This window comes from Ambystoma mexicanum, chromosome 5p (assembly GCF_040938575.1).
Source record: "Ambystoma mexicanum isolate Mex_15411 chromosome 5p, UKY_AmexF1_1, whole genome shotgun sequence".
NCBI classification, from domain to species: Eukaryota; Metazoa; Chordata; class Amphibia; order Caudata; family Ambystomatidae; genus Ambystoma; species Ambystoma mexicanum.
This window is the reverse complement of record NC_090930.1, coordinates 822999976-823022085: the sequence shown is the minus strand read 5'-3', so window position 1 is coordinate 823022085 and position 22110 is coordinate 822999976. Positions and strand designations below refer to the sequence as shown.

The 22110-nt window shown below is 49.9% G+C and overlaps 1 protein-coding gene across 3 annotated transcripts in view; it reads left to right on the top strand.

The window, feature by feature from the left end:
• DPY19L1 (dpy-19 like C-mannosyltransferase 1) overlaps positions 1-17029 on the top strand; it is a 2006077-nt gene extending 1989048 nt beyond the window's left edge. For all 3 annotated transcript variants that reach the window (XM_069613244.1, XM_069613243.1, XM_069613242.1), the window contains one exon: positions 16773-17029. In XM_069613244.1, the coding sequence (XP_069469345.1) occupies positions 16773-16929 (157 nt within the window). In that variant the 3' untranslated portion in view covers positions 16930-17029. The remainder of the gene's footprint in view (positions 1-16772) is intronic.
• The last annotated feature ends 5081 nt before the right edge of the window (positions 17030-22110 follow it).

The following is a 22110-nucleotide window of genomic DNA, read 5'->3' as shown; positions in this document are numbered from 1 at the left end:
GGTATGAATGAGGTTTGGGGGCTAGATGTATGTGGATGTGTGCAAACGGGTTGCAGGGGGGGGGGCCGGCAGGGCTGTACTGGTGTTATGCATGACGTACTTGATGTGTTTGGCAACTCTAGTGTATGCAGGGTGGACCGGGGGGTTGATGTGACATTAGGGTTCTCCAGCATGGGGTCTGGCATGGATTCACATGCTCATGAATATTCCCTGTCGTCAGGCTGGGAATCCTCGGTAAAGAAAAAATCAGTATCAGTATCAGTTTCGTTTCTGATCTGTCTGTCTTAGTAGTAACCAGTCACTGGTCTGTGGGTCATACTGCCCCCAGCCAACGACTGCCCTCTCCTAAGCCACCGCCCCTGGCAGCCATCCTCAGATTTTTACTGCACGTTCAAGTGTTGGGAGTCCTCATGCTATAGCTCTTGAGCTTTTTCTGCATTTTGCGTTTTTTCTAAGAGTTTTATCTAATTTTTTTGGTCAATCGAGCCTCAAGCTCCACCGTTTTTACTTCCGATCAATGGGGACCCGTTTCGGATTTTTCTACGCCCCTCAAGGGCGAGTTTTCATCGAGTTACACTTCTTGGAGGATTCCAGAAGATCTGAGGCCTATCTCGTGGACATGGCCCAGGACAAGGGAAGCTCGACACCCGGATCCAAGCTGTTCAGGAACTGCCCTGGATGTGGATTACAGAATGTTTTCAAGGAGGATGAGCATTCAAGATGTCTCTACTGCCTTCACGAACACAAGACGCACGTGGAAAAGGACTGTGCGTTTTGCAAGAACCTGTTGGAACGGACTATGAGGGATCGTCGGACCCGCCTTGCCAGCTCGCTGGAGAAGGGCTCAGCATGTGAGAAGAAGAAGAAGTCCGAGCGGTCTTCTAAGTCCTGTGAGGGCCCCCCGGCGACGGGGGCCCAACAGAAGGCAAAGCACTGTGAGTCCGCGGGCACCGGGATAGCCGAAGTGTCTGGCTCCTTGGCTGCCAGGCAGGGTGCACTCTCACCTACGCCATCAACCACGAGCCAACGCTCTGGCTCGGGTAAGAGAAAATCCGAGAACCCGGCTAAGCTTCTAGAGAGGCCCCAGTCGATCTCGAAGGGATCAGCCGAAGGGGAGCGAGGCGGTGACCCCTCCCCCAAGGTGAAGGGCGCAAACGCGCCCAAAGTGGTGAAGGCCTTGATCCACCCAGTGAAGGCCTCTATTGAGGGAGTCGCGGCGGCCCTGGCGAAGCCTGTGGAGGCTAACCCAGTGTAGGCAACCTCAGGGCCCAGAGTTTCCCCTGCCACCATGGAGGGAATCCTCTTTTCAGCCCATAGATAAGACCCCGGTGGAAAAAGAGGGGGGGGCCGGTGGCTGTCACTGACACGGATACAGCCTCTGGGGAGCAGCTGGTTGAAGTCGCGAAGGGCCTCAACAAGAGGTTTGAGGAGGTCCAGTCCCACGAGGGGAACCCCAAGGAGCCGGACGAAGAGAGCGACGGTGGCGCCGACGAGACTCCCGTGGAGGACGAGCGACCATCACACCCGTCGCAGCCAATGCCCGATCCTCAGGACAACTCGGTGGCCATTTTGATGGTAATCCAAACCTTATGCACGGAGATAAGGACGAGATTGCCCCTCACCGTACGGACGGCCCGACAGAACCGGGCCCGTCGAGAAGCCCTCCGAACAAGCAGAGGAGAGTTCATCCCCCCGCCCCCGCCGTTCTAGCCCTCGCGGCCCGCTCAGCCTTCACCTCCTTCCCCTGAGCCTACGGATGACACAGGAACAGATACGGCCACGACAGGGACAGATGACGACGGTGGTGACGACGGGATGGGCCTTCCATCACCACTCCCTGGGGCCTCCCCGCCTGACGAAATTGGCTCCTTCCACGCCATGATTGCCAGGACATCCAAACTTTTTCGGCTCTGCCCGGAGGAACAGAAGAAGGAAGGTTTCCTATATCAGCGGCGCAAGGCCAAGAGGAAGACTGTCCTCACAGTACCAATAATTGACGACATCTGGGAGGAGTGACTTGCTCTCCTGAAGAACCCGTCCACGACGCCTGCCAAGAGGGACTAGTATGAGAAAAAGTACTGGGTCCCCGATTCTGCCCCGTTGTGCCTTAGGGCACAGCCGACCCCGGATTCGGTCGTCTCGGCGGCAGCCAAGAAGAAGGCGGCTGGGGCGTCATCTTCAACTTCGACCTCCCCACCAGACGGCGAGGGAAAGAAGCTAGACGCCAAGGGACGACGAGTCATCTCGTCTGCGGCAACGACAATTAAGGCGACCAACGCCCTAGCGATATGTGGCCCGCTACGACACGGAGCTGTGGTACAAGATTGCTCCCCTGCTGGACTTCCTACCGGACGACAAGAGGGCGGAGGCCCTGGAGATCCTACAGGAAGGTGAGATGGCGTCGGACCACGCCATAACGGTGGCCATGGATATCACTGACACCGGATTCCGCCAGTTGGGCAACAGTGTTTGCCTTCGACGGCGGGGATGGCTCAAGGCAACTGATTTCCGCCAGGACGTGCAAACCAGAGTTTTGGACATGCCCTTCGACGGGAACAACCTGTTTGGGAAAACAGTGGATGAGTCACTTCAGGCCATCAAGACCGACACGGAAACGGCTCGGTCCTTGGGAGTGTTGCAGCAACAACAGCCGCCCTTTCGGAACGCCGGAGGCAGACAGGGTGCCTCCAAGGGATCCGGCGGCGGCTCCTCGACATACCCCCAGGCAGCCCGCTCTTCGTCGCAGGAGACCCACAGAGGACGCGGCAAGTCAGGAGGATCTCGTCATCGTCTCCAAGGTGGCAAGGCCGCCTCCAAGCAGGACTGAACCGGCCGTAGCGTCGGGCCCCCACCTGAGCACCCCGGTGGGTGGCCGGCTGGCCAAGTTCGTCAGCGTGTGGGAGTCCATCTCCACTGACCATTGGGTGCTGGATGCCCTGACCCACGTGGACACTCTTGAATTTCTAAAGAAGTACCCCTGCATTCCTCCCGTGGCCAGGAAGGAAAATCACGTCCCTCAACTACTATTAGAAGTAAGGGCGATACTCAAGAAAGGTGCCATCGAGCTTGTCCCGAAGAGGCTCCGGGGCTCCGGAGTATACTCAAGGTACTTCCTCGTCAGAAAGAAGACAGGCGGTTGGCGCCCCATCCTGGACCTGCGGTGGTTAAACAAAGACATCAAGGCGCAAAAGTTCAGGATGGTCACCCTCCAGCACGTGCTGGGACAGCTGGAGGAGGGCGACTTCCTGTCGTCGCTGGACTTGGAGGATGCTTAATTCCACATCCCCATTCTAAAAGGGCACCGAAAGTTCCTCGGATTCGTAGTCCAGGGGCGGCACTACCAATTCAAGGCCCTGCCATTCGGGCTGAAGTCGGCACCCAGGGTGATTACCAAGTGCCTCGCACCAGTGGCGGCGTGGCTGCGCCTGCGGGGGATCCACCTCTACCCCTACCCGGACGATTGGCTCATCCGTGCAAGGACAAGAGAACTCGCTGTTGAACACACAGCGGAGACCGTCCAGCTTCTCATGGACCTGGGATTCTCCATCAACTACTCGAAATCCCACCTGGTCCCGTCGCAGGACGCATTGTTTCTGGGAGCCAAGCTCGATACAGTTGCGCGATTGGCCTCGCTGTCGGAGGCTGTGCAGCGCCTGCTGGCCACGGACGTGGCCAGGGTGAGATCCATCAAGTCCCTGCTCGGAATGATGTCCTCATGCATCTACCTGGTGCGCCTGTGCAAGGTACGGATGCGTCCTCTACAAGAGTTCCTCGGCGCCCGTTGGATACAAGCGACGGGCAGCTTCGAAGACAGGATCCCGCTCAACGAGGCTTTCCGCCAAGCGGTCCAATGGTGGGGAACCCACGCGCATCTCACGGTGGGCAAGGACTTTCAGACCCCGGTAATCAGGAGACGGTGACGAAAGATGCCTCCCTAGAGGGATGGGGAGTGCACATCGGAGATGTGCACGCGAAAGGCCTTTGGCTCCCGGAGGAGAGGTCACTCCACATCAACATCCTGGAGCTCTGAGCTGTGTTCTGGGCCCTCAGGTCATTCCTCCCGTCGCTCAAGGGCAAGGCGGTGAGGGTCTTCACCGACAACACCACCACAATGCTCTACATCCGGAAGCAGGGAGGCACCAGATCCCAAGCCCTGTCCAAGGAGGCCCAGGATCTGTGGCATTGGGCCTTCGCCCAGGGGATGTTTCTGGTGCCCTTCCATCTAGCAGGAATAAAGAACGTCATCGCCGACTCACTCAGCCGGGAGCTGCGCTCGTGCCACGAGTGGGAGCTGCCTCAGGATCAAGTGGATCGGCTTTTCCAACGATGGGGCAAACCCCAGATCGACCTGTTTGCGACGGCCACAAACTCCAAGTGCCAGAGGTTCGCCAGCAGGTTTCCCCAGCCAAGTAGCATCGGCGATGCTTTCTCGTTCCCCTGGGAAGGCCTGTTCCTGTATGCGTTCCCCCCCGTTGCCGTTGCTGCTCCGACTCGTCAACCAACTCAAGAGGTCACGGTGCAGGATGATCCCCGTTGCACCAGCGTGGCCGAGACAGATCTGGTTCCCGGAACTTCTGGCCTTGTCAGCGTCCCCCCCAGTCAACCTGTCGACGGACACAGATCTTCTATTCAGAGAAGGAGGCGCCATCCTCCATCACGACCCAGAGTCGCTGAGCTTGCAGGCCTCGGTCCTGCAGCACTAGAGTTTGGAGGGTATGATATCCCAGCAGACTGCAAGGAGGTGCTTGCAAAGGCCAGGGCGTTCTCAACTCTAAAGTGCTACGGACACAAGTGGAAGAGGTTCTCTGCCTGGTGGCGTGCACAGAAGATTAACCCTCTGCGTATTACGGCCCCTCAAGTGCTGCCGCACCTGCTGTCGCTGTCCAAGGCTGGGCTAGCTCACGCTTCAATCAAGATCCATCTTGCAGCGATTTCCTGTTACACCACAACTACGGGACGGTCATCCCTGTGGTCTCATCGCCTGGTGAAGGAATTTATGAAGGGCTGTTCCGATCGTTCCCGCCAGTGAAGGCTCTGGCCCCGGCATTGGAGCTCAACGTGGTGCTGACCAGGCGCATGGGGACGCCATTCGAGCCTCTGCATTCGGCACCGTTGACATTTCTGTCGTGGAAAACAGCATTCCTTGTGGCCATCAGCTCCGCACGACAAGTGGGAGAGATCCAAGCCCTATCCTGCAAACCTCCATACTTGACTTTCCACGAGACGAGGGTGGTGCTGAGGACACACCCCTCATTCATGCCCAAGGTGCCGTCGGACTTACACCTCAATGAGCCCTTGGTGTTGCCAGTTTTCTTCCCGTCGCCTTCGTCGCCGGCTGAGAGGACTTTGCACTCGCTGGATGTAGCTAGAGCGCTGAAGTTCTACGTGGACCGCACGAAGAGTTTTCGGAAGACATCACAGCTTTTTGTGAACTTTGGACCTGTGAATCAAGGGAAGGTACTCTCGAAGGCTTCCATTTCCAGATGTCTCTCCGGCTGCATCATGCACTGTCACCGGTTGGCAAACCGACCGTTGCCCGGCCGACCAGAGCGATCGCTGCTACAACGGCGTTCTTGTCTGGTGTGCCCCTGCTGGACATCTGCAGGGCTGCTACGTGGAGGGTCGACGCATACCTTCACGAAGTTCTACTGCGTCGACCGGGATTCCAGGGAGGAGTCCAGAGTCGGCCAAGCAGTGGTGCACAACCTGTTTGCCTGAAGGTGGGCCTGGTGAGGAGGTAAGAGTTGCTTAATGTTGAGTTTATGTAATTCTTAATGTTGAGCCTTGCCACCTCCCGTGGTTGTGCATGTGTATACTGCTATGTATTCTATATTCATGAGCATGTGAATCCATGCCAGACCCCATGCTAGAGAAGGAACAAGTTACTTACCTGTAACTGTTGTTCTCCAGCATGGTTCGGGCATGGATTCACATGCAAACCCTCCCTCCTACCCCTCTGCGGCTCTTTACTTGGTCATACTGCCACTTTACATGCTACCAAATCTGAGGATGGCTGCCAGGGGCGGGGCTTAGGGAGAGGGCAGTCATTGGCTGGGGGCAGTATTACCCAGAGACGAGTTATTGGTTACTACTAAGAAAGACAGATCGGAAACAAACTGATACTGATTTTTTCTTTACCGAGGATTCCCAGTCTGACGACGGGGAATATTCATGAGCATGTGAATCCATGCCAGACGCATGCTGGAGAACAACAGTTACAGGTAAGTAACTTGTTCCTTACGGGTGCTCGCCAGCCTCCTCGGATGTGACGCCTTTGGCCTCCGCTGTACCAATTACCTCAATTGATTCGAGGTGCAGCACATTACTGCAGGTCTACTGCAGGTCTCCTCCCAGGGCTGCAGGTGGATGGGGGACTATTGTGTCAGCAAGCATGTTGAGTTCGGCCTTGCTAAAACGGGGCTTGCGATTCCGGGTTGCAGGTACCCTTGATGTCATATCTCTTACTCTGGTTCAGTGCTCTGGATGTGTGTATCACTCCTGTGCTCAGAGCATTGCAATGGATTGTGTTTTTTTAATGGCTATCGGTCGATTTCCTGTTCCGGTGAACACTGTATTTCCGGTCACGGTAATAATGGCACTGTTGTTGCTGGTGGGAGCGGGAGCATGGTGCCAGAATCTGAGTCACCGGCACAGAGGGTGGTGGTGTTGGGATTTTGGGAGAGTTTGGTGTAATTACCGGCATGTCGGTGCCACTGTTTCCGGCATGCCGGAATGCACATGCATGCCAACACGGAATCAACCGTTGTTTCCGACAGCAGTGCTTCACGGACACGGTAGCACTGGCATACCAGTAATTACGATTCTTTAACGATGAACCCGTAATGAGTCCCAATGTTTCTGTCCAATTTTTAAGAAAAAATGGCATCGACTTCAAGTTTAGTTCCTCACTGCTTCCCGACTTCAGTGATCTGTTGCTGGTGAGGTTCTCACCATCGACAGACATACAGGCCTGTCTGAGGGCTTCTTTGTCCATCGCAGCATGACGGACCCTAGGAAGAAAAGCATTTTTAAGGCTTGTACTAAATGTCACCTCAAGAATGTGTATATTGAAGATCTCCATGAGAGGTGATTGTATTGCCTGCATCCTGATCACATTGTCAATGGATGTCCCATCCACCAATCCTTTTTGCCAAAAACATGCACGGACCACCATCTGAGGTTGTTGACATGGTTAGAAGAAGGGGACATGGCCTCTGACTAGACCTCGGTCCACAGTCATGCCTCCGCCAGACACTGCAGACCCTTCAACGCACTCCTGCTTCTAAGAGGCCGAGGTCCCACAAGGAATCTTCTCTGGGGAAGAAACCCAAAAAATGACACCGGTTGCATCACGCTGTTGCACCGCCGACCAGTGCGCCGACGCCTGCTGCATCTTCAACCATCTCGTTTACGCCCACTACCGGCTTTTTGACAATGCATCTAAGACTCCATCATCAAAAGATTTTTCAGAGAAGCAGCGGTAAACCACTACGTCCATGACTACTACTCTGTCGCTGACTCAGTCGCACAACATCCCCGTCTACGATGACCCATAAGCGTCAAAGACCATCATCATCATCAACGACATGCCTATCCTCCTCAACAGTCTCATCAGCAATTCAGTCTACTGCTTTGTCCACGACTACAGCCACTGCAAGCAAGACTATTGCTACTCCGTCGATCAGTTCTTCTTTGGTCAAGAGGTCCTTGACACCGAGACAGTCGTAGGCACCACTGGTTACACAGGTTTAGGGACCCGTTCTAGTCACATTTTCAAAGAGGAATTGGTATCGGGAGGGTCATGCCATCTGCTCTGAATTTTCTGCCAGGACCAACATGGGCTACGACATTGTTCTCTCTGTCAATCCTCTGCTCCTCCTCAGCAATTGCTTCAGCAGGGTGAATTTTCAGATGATGAGCCTCTATTCTCTGACCATGAGGTAGTGCATGAAGAGCCTGCTCCTCTTCCAAGTATGCCTTTACCACTCCCTCCTAAACAAAACCCTCTAACGGTTCAACCACAAACCTGCTGAGTACTCTCCTGCAGCCAAAGACCTTTCACTGAATAGACTGTCCACCTTGCAAACCATGGGGTCAGAACTTCAGCATAGTCTTCCTTCTCCTCAAGGTGGGTCTCAGGAGTTCCCTTCAAGGGAGGTTATGGTCTGACCATAGCCATGTAGGCCTACACCACGGTTTCCTCCACCGATCACCACCCTCACTGGCACTGACACTGAGGCTGACAATCTCACTGACAAGTCTCCAGGCACTCATACCATGGATGAATTTTACCACCTTGTCCCAGGTGATGGTGAGCCACCAGATCTACCACTAAGAGATTCGCCTCCAGATGAAATTGCCTCATGTAATGCCCTCATGATATGTGCAGCCAAAGGAAGGAAGTAGTAGTCTCGGCAGCAGCGCAGAAACAGCCTGCCAATCCTTCCTCCCCCTGCATGGTGCCCCTGGACAAGGAGGGTAAATGCCTTTGGGAAGAGGGTTATATCCACACCCACAACTACCATCAAGGCGGCTAATTCATTGGTGATCCTCTCCTGGTATGATTGCGAGCATTGCTACAAGGTTGGGTCCCATTCTGGAATTTCTTCCTAGATGATAAGAGGGACTTTTGCACGAAGGTTAGGCCTCTTTACACCCTGCCATCTCTGTGGCATTGGACATCACAGATACAGGGTTTCCGCAGATTGGGGAAGCAGAGCTGTTATTCAGAAGCAAGGATGGATGAAGGCCACCCACTTCTGGCCCGAAGTTCAAACAAAGGTGGTCAATATGCCCGCTGATGAAAAAAGTGGACGAAACCCTGCAAACCATAAAAGCAGACACAGACAGTGTTCTTTACCTGGGCACCCCAGACAGTGTTCTTTACCTGGGCACCCTCCAACAATGCTGCAAGTCCATTTGATCCGGGAAACCAAGATTCTCCTATCGCTCGCAAACATCCCGCACGGCTCCCAGGATGGTTACAAAGGAAAGTCCCAGGCATACAGGAGAAACCAGCGTTGATGCAGTGTTTCTTCAAGGACCTCAGACTCTACACAGCCATGACCAAATCCAGTGCCCGACCCCCACCGGTTTCCACTCCCTGCTAGGGCGGTTGTCCAACTTTGTCACAAAGTGGGAAAACATCACCACCGACAAATGGGTGCTCAACAACATTTGTCAGGGTCACACCCTGGAAATCTGGGAAAATGCCCTTGCATTCCTCATACGGAAAAAGGAACACCAATATTTCCTCATACAGGAGTTTCAGGCCCTTCTACAAAAGGGGGCTATAGGAGTCGTCCCATCACACCTCTGGGGATTATACTCCCGATACTTTCTAGCCATAAAGTCTGGAGGATGGAGACCCATACTAGATCTTGCAAAGCTCAACAATTTCTTAAAGTCCTGAATGTTTCGCATCGTCACTCTACAACACATTCTAGACTAGCTGGAACAAGGCAACTTCCTCTCCTCTCTGTACTTAGAGGATGTGTATTTCCACATCCCCATGCATCGAAGGCACAGGTACTTCCTCTGCTTTGTAGTGCAAGGCAAGCACTGTCAATTCAAAGTGCGACCTGTCGGCCGAAAGTCAGCACTATGGGTGTTTACAAAATGCCTCGCTCCAGTGCAAGCATACCTCAGGTGTCAAGGCATCTACGTCTACCCTTACCTGGACGATTGGCTAGTGCGTGCTCCATCCTTGCCATTAGCAACACAGCACACCGACAAGATCATCCAGTGTCAAATCTCTGCGATTCTCCATCGTTTTTCTGAAATCCTGCATACACCCTGCTCAAAGCTCTCTGTTCCTAAGGCTCATGCCTCACCACGTTAGCATGCTGTGCCACACTCTCAGAGAGTGTCAAATCCTTTCTGCACAATGTCCAGCGACTGTCCACATTAACGATGGCATCAGTCCGCTGCATTAAATGTCTACTAGGGATGATGTCCTCATGCATCCCTTTAGTCCCCACTGTAGGCTCCACATGAGGCCTCTTCAGAAATTCCTCGACACCCACGGACAACAAGTGTCAGGGTCCTGGGAAGAGAAGCTTCTCCTTGCACGATCTTTCCACAAAGCGCTCCTGTCGAGGAGTCATCACAACAACCTCATTCAAGGCGCTCCCTTGGGCATTCCAATACACCAGGCTACAGTTAACACAAATGTCTCCATAGAAAGGTGGGGAGCCCACACAGAACAGTACAACACCAGGGGGCTATGGCAACCCGAAGACAAAGCCCTCCACATCAATGTCCTGGAATTACGGGCTTTGTTCTGGGCTCTAAAGTCCTTCAAGCCACAACTTCAGAACAAGGAAGTTCGCATCTTCACGGACAAAGCTACCACTATGTTCTACATCCGGAGTAGAGGGGGTGAGGTACCCGCTCTCCAGTCTTGTGCGCAGACGCACAGGCGCTATGGTACTAAGCAATAGCGCACAACAAGTTTCTTATACCCTTCCACCTACCGGGGAATAACAATACCATTAGAGGACTCCCTCAGCAGGGAACTTCAGTCCTGCCACGAGTGGGAACTTTCTTCTCTCATTGGGGGCGCCCATGCATCAAACCGTAGGCCAATCTTCTCTGTGGTCACAGCGACTCGTCATAGAGTTCCTCAAGGGACCGTTCTGCCAATTCCCCCATGTACGAGTTCCCACTGCAGCTTGGGAACTAAATGCGGTCCTCTCCAAGTTAATAGGCCCTCGGTTTAAGCCTCTGCATCGTGCTCTGCTGAAATTCCTCTCCTGGAAGACAGCATTTCTAGTTGCCTTCACTTCAGCCTGGCAAGTAGGGGAATTGCAAGCATTATCCTGCAAGCCACAATACTTGACTTTTCACCAGTCCAAAGTTGTTCTCAGAACTAACCCTTCGTTCAGGGAAAATGTCACTTCGACCTTTCACCTAAATGAACCACTGCTGCCCATGTTCTTTGGCTCTCCCTGTACTCCAGCGGAACGGGCATTGCACTCTCTCGATGTCGCACGTGCCCTCAGGTTTTATGTGACTTGCACAAAGGAATTCCGCCAGTCATCACAGCTTTTTGTGGTGTTTGGACCTGTGCGCAAGGGCAAAGTCCTGGCAAATTATTCCATTTCAGGATGGCTATCTGTGTGCATCTCACATTGCCATCAACTGGCCAACAGGTCACTGCCAGGAAGACCAAGAGCACACTCGACCAGAGCCGTGGCTTCTACTACAGACTTCCTGTCCAGTATCCCCCTGCTCGACATCTGCAGAGCAGCCACGTGGAGGTCTGTCCATACCTCCACAAAGATCTACTGCATCAATGTGGATTCCAGGGAGGAGTCCTGTGTCGGCCAGGCAGTGTTCTGCAACCCTTATTGCATGAGGTGAGTGTTCCAGAGGTGAATTCATTTGCTTCTGTAGATATGTACCACCTCCCATTGGTTGTGTATATGTACTGCTGTATAAACATGTTCAGTGAGTATGTGAATCCACGAAAGATCCAATGCTGGAGAAGGAACCAGTTGCTTACCTGTAAGACTTGTTCTCCAGCATTGGTATCTTTCATGGTTCCCATGCAACCCTTGCGTCTACCCCTCTCTGGCTCTTTTTGGTTCCTGCTGCCACGCTACGTGTGCTTCCAAATCTGAAGATGGCCACCAGCAGTGGAGCTAAGGAGGACCTATGTCATTGGCTTGGGCAGTATGACCCAAAGTGACACTAATAGACTGCAAAAGTGACCAGCAGTTTTAAGCTTTTAAACTAAACTTATTTACTATGACTGAGAATTCCCATGAAGATGCCAGTGATGGAGAACTGGAGTTACAGGTAAGTAACTAGTTCCATCCCTGTCGTTCCAATGGTTCTCAGGAAACTGCGCCTGTTCGGGTCAATGTTAATATTGATCGACCGAGACTGGGCTCAGAGGACGTGGTACCCGTGGTTGCTCGACATGTCCATCTGCTCTCCCTGCTGCCTCCCGAGGAGAGTGGATTTGCTCTCCCAGTCTGAGGTGCGGGTCTTCCATCCAAAACTCAGCAGTCTGAACCTTCATGCTTGACTTCTGAGATAGGAGGGAACTTGCCGGACGATGTCCTGGATGTGCTCCTCCCAGCTCAAGAGACCCTCTACTAAGTCTGTTTATGCCTGCAGGTTGTGTAAATTATCAGCTTGATGCCAGGAGATGGATCTTGATCCTTTATTCTGCCCCTTTCCCCCCGTTTTGGACGTGCCTACAGTTCAGCACTGTGATGCAGTACCTATCCACTAATACTTGAATGTATTTCTGAGGGAGACCACCAGGGTGCGCGGACGGTAATGACTGCCTGAACGAAGGCTCTGCAGCCCGCTGGTAATATTGTATTGGTATTGAGCATTAGCTGGTTGTCTTGGCCTGCTGAAGCGACTGCATCAGGTGAGGGACCTGGCAGGGCACCCGAGGATCACCTGAACGGGTAAGTGGTGCAGTGGGACCTGCGACAGCACATCGCCACCCTGGTGAAACAGCGTGGCATAGATGAGGGGGAGGGGAGAATCCTCTGTGTGCTGCACTGGCTGCAACCAGTGAATGACGCCCCTGCCTCGATGAATGAGGTGTTCCCACTCAGGCGGTCCAAAGTTGGAGAGAAGCATCAATGAGGCAAGGAGGAACCGAGGTAGAGGGGGATCGGAAGGAGGAAGAGCCAGGCCTGAGGAGCTGAGCCACAAGGAGACAGCAGAAGACAGCCAGTGTCCCCCGCAACCCTATCTGATGGGTCAGAAATGAGAGGCGGAAACAAAGTTGTATCATTATCAGACATGTTTATGAAACCTGCCTAGGAAACTAAAAATAAAAATCAGTTTGTGTCAAGTAATTAAACTTATAAACTGTCCTTGTATCCAAAACATTCTGTTTGGGTCCTCACGCTAGAAATGAACAACTAAGGGTGCAAGGAAATGTCTCTGACTTATGGTTTGCAAAAGGTGTTAATAATCAAAAGTAAATAAGTAAATCCAACATAAAAAAGTTTATTTTCGAAAGAGAAACGTTTGGATCCACAGGGTGATTCCCACCCCCTGTATTTTAAGGCAGAATGGCAAAAGTGTCTCTTTCAAACTACAATCTCCTTTGTTTGTTAGGTTTGCTTCAGAAAGTTCTTGTGCAAACAATACATTGTATAACTTTCAACTCTTTCATGGTTTCTCTGTACTGGATTCACAAAAGGATCTTATAACAGGCAGCTCCACTTTAGTTTATTTTAGTTTATTTTTACTGGAGTTACAAGAATTCTTATTCAGTTGAGAAATTCCATACAAGATATTATTTAACTTCTCTTGTACTATGGTGGATTATCTGATGTGTTTCTTAATATCCTGGTGTACTCCCTGTATCTTGGCAGAAAGTCTTTGTTTAACATCACAATTTCAAATGCATGAAGTCTCTACCCACCAAGACCTCCTTCATGTGCTTCCTAGATTCCCTGGTATACTTCTCTGCCAGGTATTTTTCAACATGGGTACATTTCCTTTTTACAACTTAAGTGGACATCCTGGTGTCCTCCCCTGCCAGGAATCCTTTGGTGGGTTCCTTAGATCCACTGGTATACTCTCTGCCAGGTAGCTTGTCACAATTGTAAAGGTTTTATTCAATTTCAAAATGCCTGGTATATTTGATTGCCAGGGCTTTCTTTATGGACTCCTTCGATCCCCTACCAGGTATCTTGCTGCACTGTCTTATGACTTTCTATTCTTCTGGTGGATTGCCTGGTATAGTCCTCTCCCCCGATATACTTCTCTACCAAGTTTCTTCCCTCCAAATGTCAACTGTCTGGTGTACTCTTTTCACCAGGACTTATCATTTTAACTGTCCTTCAAGTACACCACAGTTGTATTACTTTGCTGTGTTTCTATTTGCTTGCTTAAGGTCATACTTGTTCCAACTTTCCCCACATTGCCATCTCACATGTAGGGACTTGTTCTGTTTTGTTGCTGTCTCTATCTTATTAGTATTTGTTTGCTTAGGATAACACTTACTCCACCTTTCCCCACATTGACATCTCACACATAGGGACTTGTTCAAGTTTTGTTGTTGCACTTAATCCGGTCGGTATTCAAATGTTTTCAATTCATTCACTTGTCTACATGCCTGCCGGAAAACCCCGGGGTCCCCAATGGCTGTGGGCAGACTCAGCGGTACTTTGCAGTGTTCCCGACCTGTGGCATGTCTCTGCAATGAAGCTTCCTCTCTGGGACAGCCTCACCTGCCTCTAGCTTCTTTCTGTGGCCTGGACTAGAGAATTCTGCTTTCTGGCACAGCCATATCTCCGGGGATTAACGCGCTCACTACAGGATCAGCAGGTGAGCGGCCTCTGGCCCAAATGGAATGTCAGTGGCATATCAACGGGCTGGCGTTGCAGGCAATCAGGTTGTCCCTTGTGGCTTTTGCTCCCTCCCTCAGGATGAAGCACATACTCGTTCTGGCGTATAACAGTGGCCATGCACTACGCCAACAAGCAAAGGGTGTTCGATCTATACCCTTATGCAGAGAATCGCTGCACCTATGGTTCTGGTTGCTGGAGCACCGGATCTCCGCTTCATCTATCCATCTTGTAGAAACAGATAACGGGCTGGCGGACACTCTTTTCTGGTTCATCATGGTCTCACACAAGTGGAAAAGTAAGAGATCTTCGCTCAGTGGGGTAGCCGGACAGTAGATCGGTTTGTCACAAGGTCCAACTAGAAGTGCAGATAGTTTTGCTCGAGGTAATTCCCAGCGATGGGGGCACTGAAGGGTGTGTTCCTGGTGGAGTGGGTCTTCAACCTCCACTATGCGTTCTTCGGATACCTGTCAGCCTGTGGATTCTCAGGAAGTTGAGGAGATTTCGAGCCATCATGATCTTGATTGGGTTGGGCATACAGAACATGGTACTCTAAACTCCTGGACTTGACCGGTAATCGCGACGGCTGGATCTTCTATCTCAGTCGGAATGTCGGGTGCTCCACCCAAACCCAGAATCCCTCAGCCTACATGCATGGCTCTTTAGGATGAGGTACAGTGGCTGGAACCTCTCAGAATATGGACTTGAGGTGTTACTGGCTGCATGCAGACAGTCTACGAGATCTTTGTGCACATGCAGATGGAGAAGATTTGAGGCGTGGTGTCAGGCATACAAGATAGACCCTGTTGCTTGTGCCACCACTACAGTTTTGGAATTCCTTCAGTCATAGGCCTCTTCAGGCCTTCAGATAGGCACAGTCAAAGGCAACCTGGCGGCTTTGTCTGTGTTAAAGAGGTCTCCGGATCAAGGATCCTTCTTCACAATCCCAGTGAGGATCCAATTCCTGAAAGGCCTTATAAATAAGTTTCCTCCTCCTCCGTTTGTGGCTCCAGACTAGGACTTAAACTTGGTTTTGACATTCTTGATGGCCGCTCAGTTTGAGCCCATGCATTTATGTCCTATAAGACTACATACCCTGAAAACAGCTTTCCTGGTGTCTATCACATCAGCGAGACATGTTACTGAGATGCAGGCTCTATCTTGCAAGCCACCTTTCCTGCGATTCTTCAAGGGGAAAACTTCGCTCAAGGTGCGTCCTAGATTTCTGCCTACAATGATTTGTGAATTCCAAATGTCACAGAGCATTATTTGCTGGCTTTTTATCCTCTTCTTCATCCTCGTAAGGATGAGGAGTGGCTGCACAATCTGGACCCTAAGAGGGTGCTCAGTTTTTATGTGGCTAGGTCAGTGGTATTTTAGCGCAACAACCAACTCTTTTTTGCTATATCTCTCTCCAGGAAAGGTCTGGCTGTCTCCAAGCAGGCAATTTCTCGGTGGAGAACTCTCTGCATTGCAGTGTTATCAGAGAGCAGGTAAAGGTTTGCCACCAGGCATCCGGCACATTCTACCAGGGTTGTGGCAGCATCATCCGCATTGCAGAGGGGTGAGCCAGTAAAGGAAATATATTGAACATCAATGTTTTCGTCACTCCACATCTTCACTAAGCAATACTGCTTGCATGTGGCATGTGGTTCGGATGCTCGATTCGGCAGAGCGGTGTTGCAGAGCTTCCTTTTCTGAGTTCTGTCATCCCGCCTCCGCACTCTGTACTGCTTTGGGAGTCTATCTGAGAAGGAATCTGCAGTAGAATGCAATCCATTGAAGGAGCAACGACTTAACAGTAATGTTCTTTCTATAGATTCTATAGAAAACTGGGTGGAACTGAGGTCCTGTGGGGGCAACCAGTTCTATATATCCTATCCATGATGGCATATCTGCGCATAGAGCTTCAATGTAGCCCCTCGTGGTTGGAAACGTTTCTGAATATCTGTAGAGCTGTGTGGGTGAAAACAGTAAGGGGCAGGCTGATATGTGCCAGTTTCCTATGTTTTTCTGGGAGAATGTTTTCCTCCCCTTTTTAGTTGGGAGTTTTTTTCCCCAGTTTTGTTGAGTAAATATGTCTTTTAAACCAACTGTATGTAAGTTAAGCTTTGCATAATTAGTCATGCAACCACCAGCAACATTATATTATATTATATTTATTACCCGCCCATTTTTAAACCTAATTGTAGGAACCAATATCTACATCAATTTCTATTCTCTCTAGCATTGCTGGAATGTGCATTTGTGTTTTACCATTTTTATGAAATGTCAAACCAGTAGTTATCAAAGCATCCATTTATTTATGTTCTTCATGACTGAAGGATTCCGCAGGGCAACGCTAGTTGGTTTAAATTTGTCATAGGTTCTTTCTAGCTATCTATTTTATAAAAAAAGAAAGAAATTACCATTGTTTATTCATGATGTGTGCATTTCTTTCAGGTCTGGTTGCAGTATGCCTGAAATTTGGGATGTAGAAGATCCATTTAATGCCAAGAAGACACCGCTTTGTGCCATCCTTAGCCGGGAACCCAGGCCACACTTCAGTATTTGTTTTCAGAACAATGTTTACAAAGTCCTGAAGATTGTGCCTGACTGAGAGCCATCAGAAAGTATACAAAGCAAAATAACTTGTTTTTTTCAAAAGTTCCTTTCTATTTCAGTAAAGACTGCCTTTTAGGGATTTTTTAAAATAAAAATTATGAATGTTTAGGAAATGTTTTAAAATTATTTTTCATACAGAATGAAGATGTATCTGTTTTTCACAGCTTAAATGTGAAAGTATATAACAATTGCAATTTGCTACTGTTGGCAGATGATCATGTATTGGAATTCTTTGAAAATGTAAAAAACAGGGAATTGATGAGAAAATAATGTTGTCAGTATTTCAGAGTGCCTACAGAGCAACTGCCTTTTCCCCAGTTGCTGCAGCCAAGATGTCAACAATGAATGTTTTAGAGCGCATTTATACTGTGAAGTCTGATAATAAACATTTATAAAAAGTCTTGCAATGCTCCAGATTGCCCATTATTTTATTTCAGTTACTCTTAACTCAAGTTTCACCATAAGGCCCGAAGAGGATGGGTCTCAGCAACCCAACCTTCTAAGACTCCTTGGTATCTGACTGTATGGCCACAGCTGACTGACCACTTTAGTCAGAGGAACAACTTAGTGCATTTCATCACAGTAGGTTTTTGGGGTAAGCGGACAGGGAACTGGTAGAATAGGGGTTGGGGGAGCGGAAGGCAAAAGGGTAGGGGGGAGAACAGGGTTAATGGAGGGCTGGACTCCCATAAATGACACTGCTGTAAAATGCTATAAATTGGCACATGCCGCTAAATGCCCCAAAAGGCTAATTATCATACAGAGTCTCTATGAATGTAGCAAATATCTGAAGCTGTATCGTGGCATTAGTCCTTGCTTTTTTATATTTTAGCACCTTGAATTCTCATACCTGTGATATAATTTGAGGATTAGAATTATAGGGCTTTGCACTAGTTTCGTATTTTGGGAAATGTTTCCACAGCGGCAGAAGGTGCAAGAGATTACTCACTTGCTAACTGCCATTCACATGGCCTGACGATAAACTGCTTGGGTTCAAGCTTCTATTGTCAGCACACACCACACAAAGAAGCTTCAGAACATGGACAAAGTGCACCATGTTTTCTAAAAGTATACTAATTGATAAGGTACACATAACATATTTACTGATTTCCACCGTATATGGATTGAAATGTACCCGACTAAATGATAACACTAGGAGAACACTGCACTCTGGGACAGCCAAGTGACTTTAATCTTGTACAACTACTCCTTAGCAGCCTCTGTCTGCCAGAGGACATAACTCGCCTTACCTCGTTTTGCTTACCTGCCCAATTCCTGGTTTCAAATGGATTCCTTACTCCCACGGATTCCTCTTCTATGATATTCCTATCCCAGCACAGCTGTTCGTCAGAAACTTTTCTGCCGCCAGGGGGCACAGCGTGGCTCTACGTCAGCTCTGCCTGATGCCTCTTGCACCTGGCAATGGCCGTGGTGTTATGGCCAGTGTGTATAGCCGTTCCACCCGTGACCACGGTTCCTGTTTTCCACACACTCTGTTCACTAATCAGGAACACGCTTGTCAAGGTTTTGACACTTTTTTTTCTCTGCGCCATATCTACTCCGTCTAAGACCTCAGGCTTCAAGCTGTGTGCAGATTATGGCTGGCAGTTGTTGGTCTCGGATCTGCACCTGATTTGTCAAACAACAACACCTATCACGCTTGCTTTACCTTCTGGAGCCAGCATGATTGCTAGGAAACATGGCCAAATTTTCGTGGGTTTGCCTGGGGCACGTGCTGGCATGGCCATCACCAAACAGACCCCGTGAACGTGGATCATTCTCTGAATCTCGGAGTGGGATGATCTGGCTGGCAAGGATGTCACAGAGGGTCTCAGGGTGTGCATTCTACTAGAGGAGTGGCTGCCACCTCTGCTCTGCAGAGGGGAGTCCCTGTCCTGGACATCTACCAGGCGGCAACATGGGCATCTCTCCCCATGTTTGCCAAGTATTACTGCTCGGATTCCCTTGTAGGGTAGAGTTCCCGTTTTGGATGGGTAGTCATAAAGGGTTTTCTGGTCTTGGTGGGGTACTTGCTTCCTCCCTCCTCCAGATATACGTTCTGCTTTGGGGGTCTTCATAGATGAGGAATTCATAGGAGGAAGGAATCCATTGGAAGAACCAGTTACTTACCTCTCAGTAGTGTTCTTTCTGATGGATGTTTGCCGCACGGGTTCCTCATTGCCCTAACTACCAGGCCCTCATGGTGGAGAGCTAGTATGCCATCTGTTCTACAGTGCCTCAGCTTCACAGTGCAAGGCCCCAGCGTCCTGTCCAGCACTGGGCACGTAGCGGCGTTGGATCAGAGCCGCGCTGTGCCCCTTGGCGGCAGATACATTTCCAAAGAACAGCTGCGCTGAGATAGGGATATCATATCCCTATCATAGATGGGGAAATCATGGCAGGATCATCTATTAGAAAGAGCAATACCAAGAGGTAAGTAATTTGTTCTCCTATACACCCTAGGTAATTTCAATACTACATTTTATGTATACATGTGTTAATAAAAAAAGTTTAATGGATGTGCCTCTTTACAGTAAGCTTTATATGTGGTGGAACTAGCCTGTATTAGAGTAGAGGAAGGAGAAGTGGTAAAGAGCTTTGAAGGGCTGGTCCTTGCGATTAGTACTTGGAAACCTGCATTGATGTGAAAAGTTTGCTAGACTGCAAAGTACTGTGAAAAACACAGACTTCACTGTGATCTGGGAGATTGGGAGAGTCCTAAACCCATTACCCTCAAATTATAATCACAGGTATGAAAATTCAAGGTGCTGAAATCTAAAAATAAAAAGCAAGCACTAATGCTACATCTTTGCTACCTTCGTAGAGACTCTGTATGGAAATGAGCCTTTTGGGGCTTCTAGCTGCATGAGCCAATTTATCGCATATTACAGAAGTGTTTCTATGGGGGTCCAGGCCTCCATTAACCCTGTTCTCCCCCTTGCCTTTTTCTCCCACTCCCGCACCCCTATTGTGCCTTTCCCCTCTCCACTTACCCCCCAAAACCTACCGTGATAGAATGCGTTAAGTTGTCCTTCTGACTAATTTGATGATTTGGCTGTGGCCATATGATCAGATACCAAAGAGTCTTAGAAGGCTAGATTGCTGTGACTTATCGTCCTCCAGCCTTATGTCAGCAACACAATACAAGATCTCATATATTCTATGATCATTTACCATTGCGTTATCATTTACTTGTCATTTGCTATATTGGCTTTTACCAGAGACCCCCCCCCACCCAGCCCCTCTTGACTCAAGAGTTTAATTACCTCATTGAAACTGGAGTGCTAAGGGATAAACGGACTGTGTGTAGGTGCTAAAAGTTTTCTATCCCTGCTTTTAAATCTCTGTGTGCATGCAATCCCTCGGTGTGCATGATGCCTCAGCACTGATAGGAGTGAAGGGCTGGGAAGTTGGTGCTGCTAGTTCATGTATATACACACTTAACAGGTGTTTGGCATATCCTTGCAGTCTTGTCTGCATGAACAATGCCAAATGACACAGAGGAGGTAGTCTATAAATGATAAAGGAGATTCACTGCTAGGAAAACTGAGAGACCTGGTGAAGGGAGGAATGACTGGGATGAAAGGCAAGACAAGTGGCAGATAAAATGAGGCCGAAGAGAGGCAGAGTCGGAGAAAAGGATGGATTAGAGACCTCGGTGTAGGCGGAAGGCAGAGGAACGAGGTGGGGTTTAGACTAGGGAGATGAGTGGAAGAAAGTCTAAAGCGACTGAGGTAAATATATTCTTGGTATTTTCTCACATTGCACCTTTGGACGGTTAGTGGTTAGTGTCTCACACAAAACTGGAAATCATCTACGAGGCAGGGGACAACTGCCCCACCCTCTCAGTACCTCCAGTAAAGTACATCGACCAGGAGAAGACCCACTACCACAATCAGGATGGAATGTTCTAGTCTCTCAGTGGACATCTTTGGATGGTTGTGAACGTGTCTGCCTCCTGTGACAATTCACTAGATGTTGTCACTTCTCCCCATTGGGAGCCCTTTCCCATGAGGCCAGGGAGGTGAGGCCGCTACCCGATAGTCCCCCTGGGGGTGGTATAATGCGGGAGGATCCCATGGGGAAGGACTCCCCCCATGGTGAATAAGACCGACCAGCTAGGGTACAGCCCTTGTGAGAAAATCACACGGCCACATACTCTAGCCTCTCCTTCCTGTGCTAACCTGTTTTTCGACAGTACACCTATGTACTGTTATAAGGCAGAGTACCTCAAGGTTCTTGAAAGTACTGAGATGAATAATGACAGGCACCTAGGTAATCCAAATACTGGGACGCGTTGGCCCTGTGGAGCAATGAAGATGAAACCTGTGAAAGAGATGAAGGACTTATACAATGGGCTCAGACACTGCTGAAAACATTGTTAAAAAAATATACAGTAGATTAAACACTTGGTCTCGGGCCGCCAGGGAAGACTGCATGTGTGTTGCAAACCGAATGTGGAAGATTCAAACCCGCGTCGCTGATCCGGAGGGAGAGAGCTCCAAGGACAATAGCAGTCCATCGCATCAGATGATCGTCAGGTGCGCAGGAGCCGACCTGTGCACAACAGTGTCAAGAAGAGGAAGTAATGCAGACAGCACCCGGGAATGCAGATGGCAGCGGGGAAAGCCGTCGTACAGCCACAGGGAAAGCAGGATGCCGGAGAAGCCAAACAGAACACCTGTCTTTGCATGAAGCCCTGGCAACATGCCAAAACCCCCAACAAGGTAATGTTGACCAGAGGAGATGTGAGGCAGCTCTCCAAGAGGGCACATGCAATTGTCTCTAAGCCCCTTTGCAATCATAACGCTTGTGTGACACAGCAGGGGCAGAAATCCTACAAATCTTCCCTCCACAGCAGTGGTGTAACAAAGCATGTTGATCACCAGGGAAGGGTTGAGGGCCCCAAGCACCATAAAGAGGACTTGAGAGGGAGAGTCCCTCACGACAGCGGGAGGGATAAGCCCACTGCCAGCCAAAGGAGGGTCAGGGAACCTAAACAAAACAGAAGTCCTCCTCCTCATGGTAATACTTGGCAGAGAAGTAAACCGTGGGCCAGTTCAAAGAAGAAGAGAAACCAGGGTCTGGGAGCCAAAACCAGAAAGTGATACGAGTCATCTTCCTCATGGCAGCACTTGACAGGGAAGTGAACCAAGTGGGCCATATCAAAGAAGGA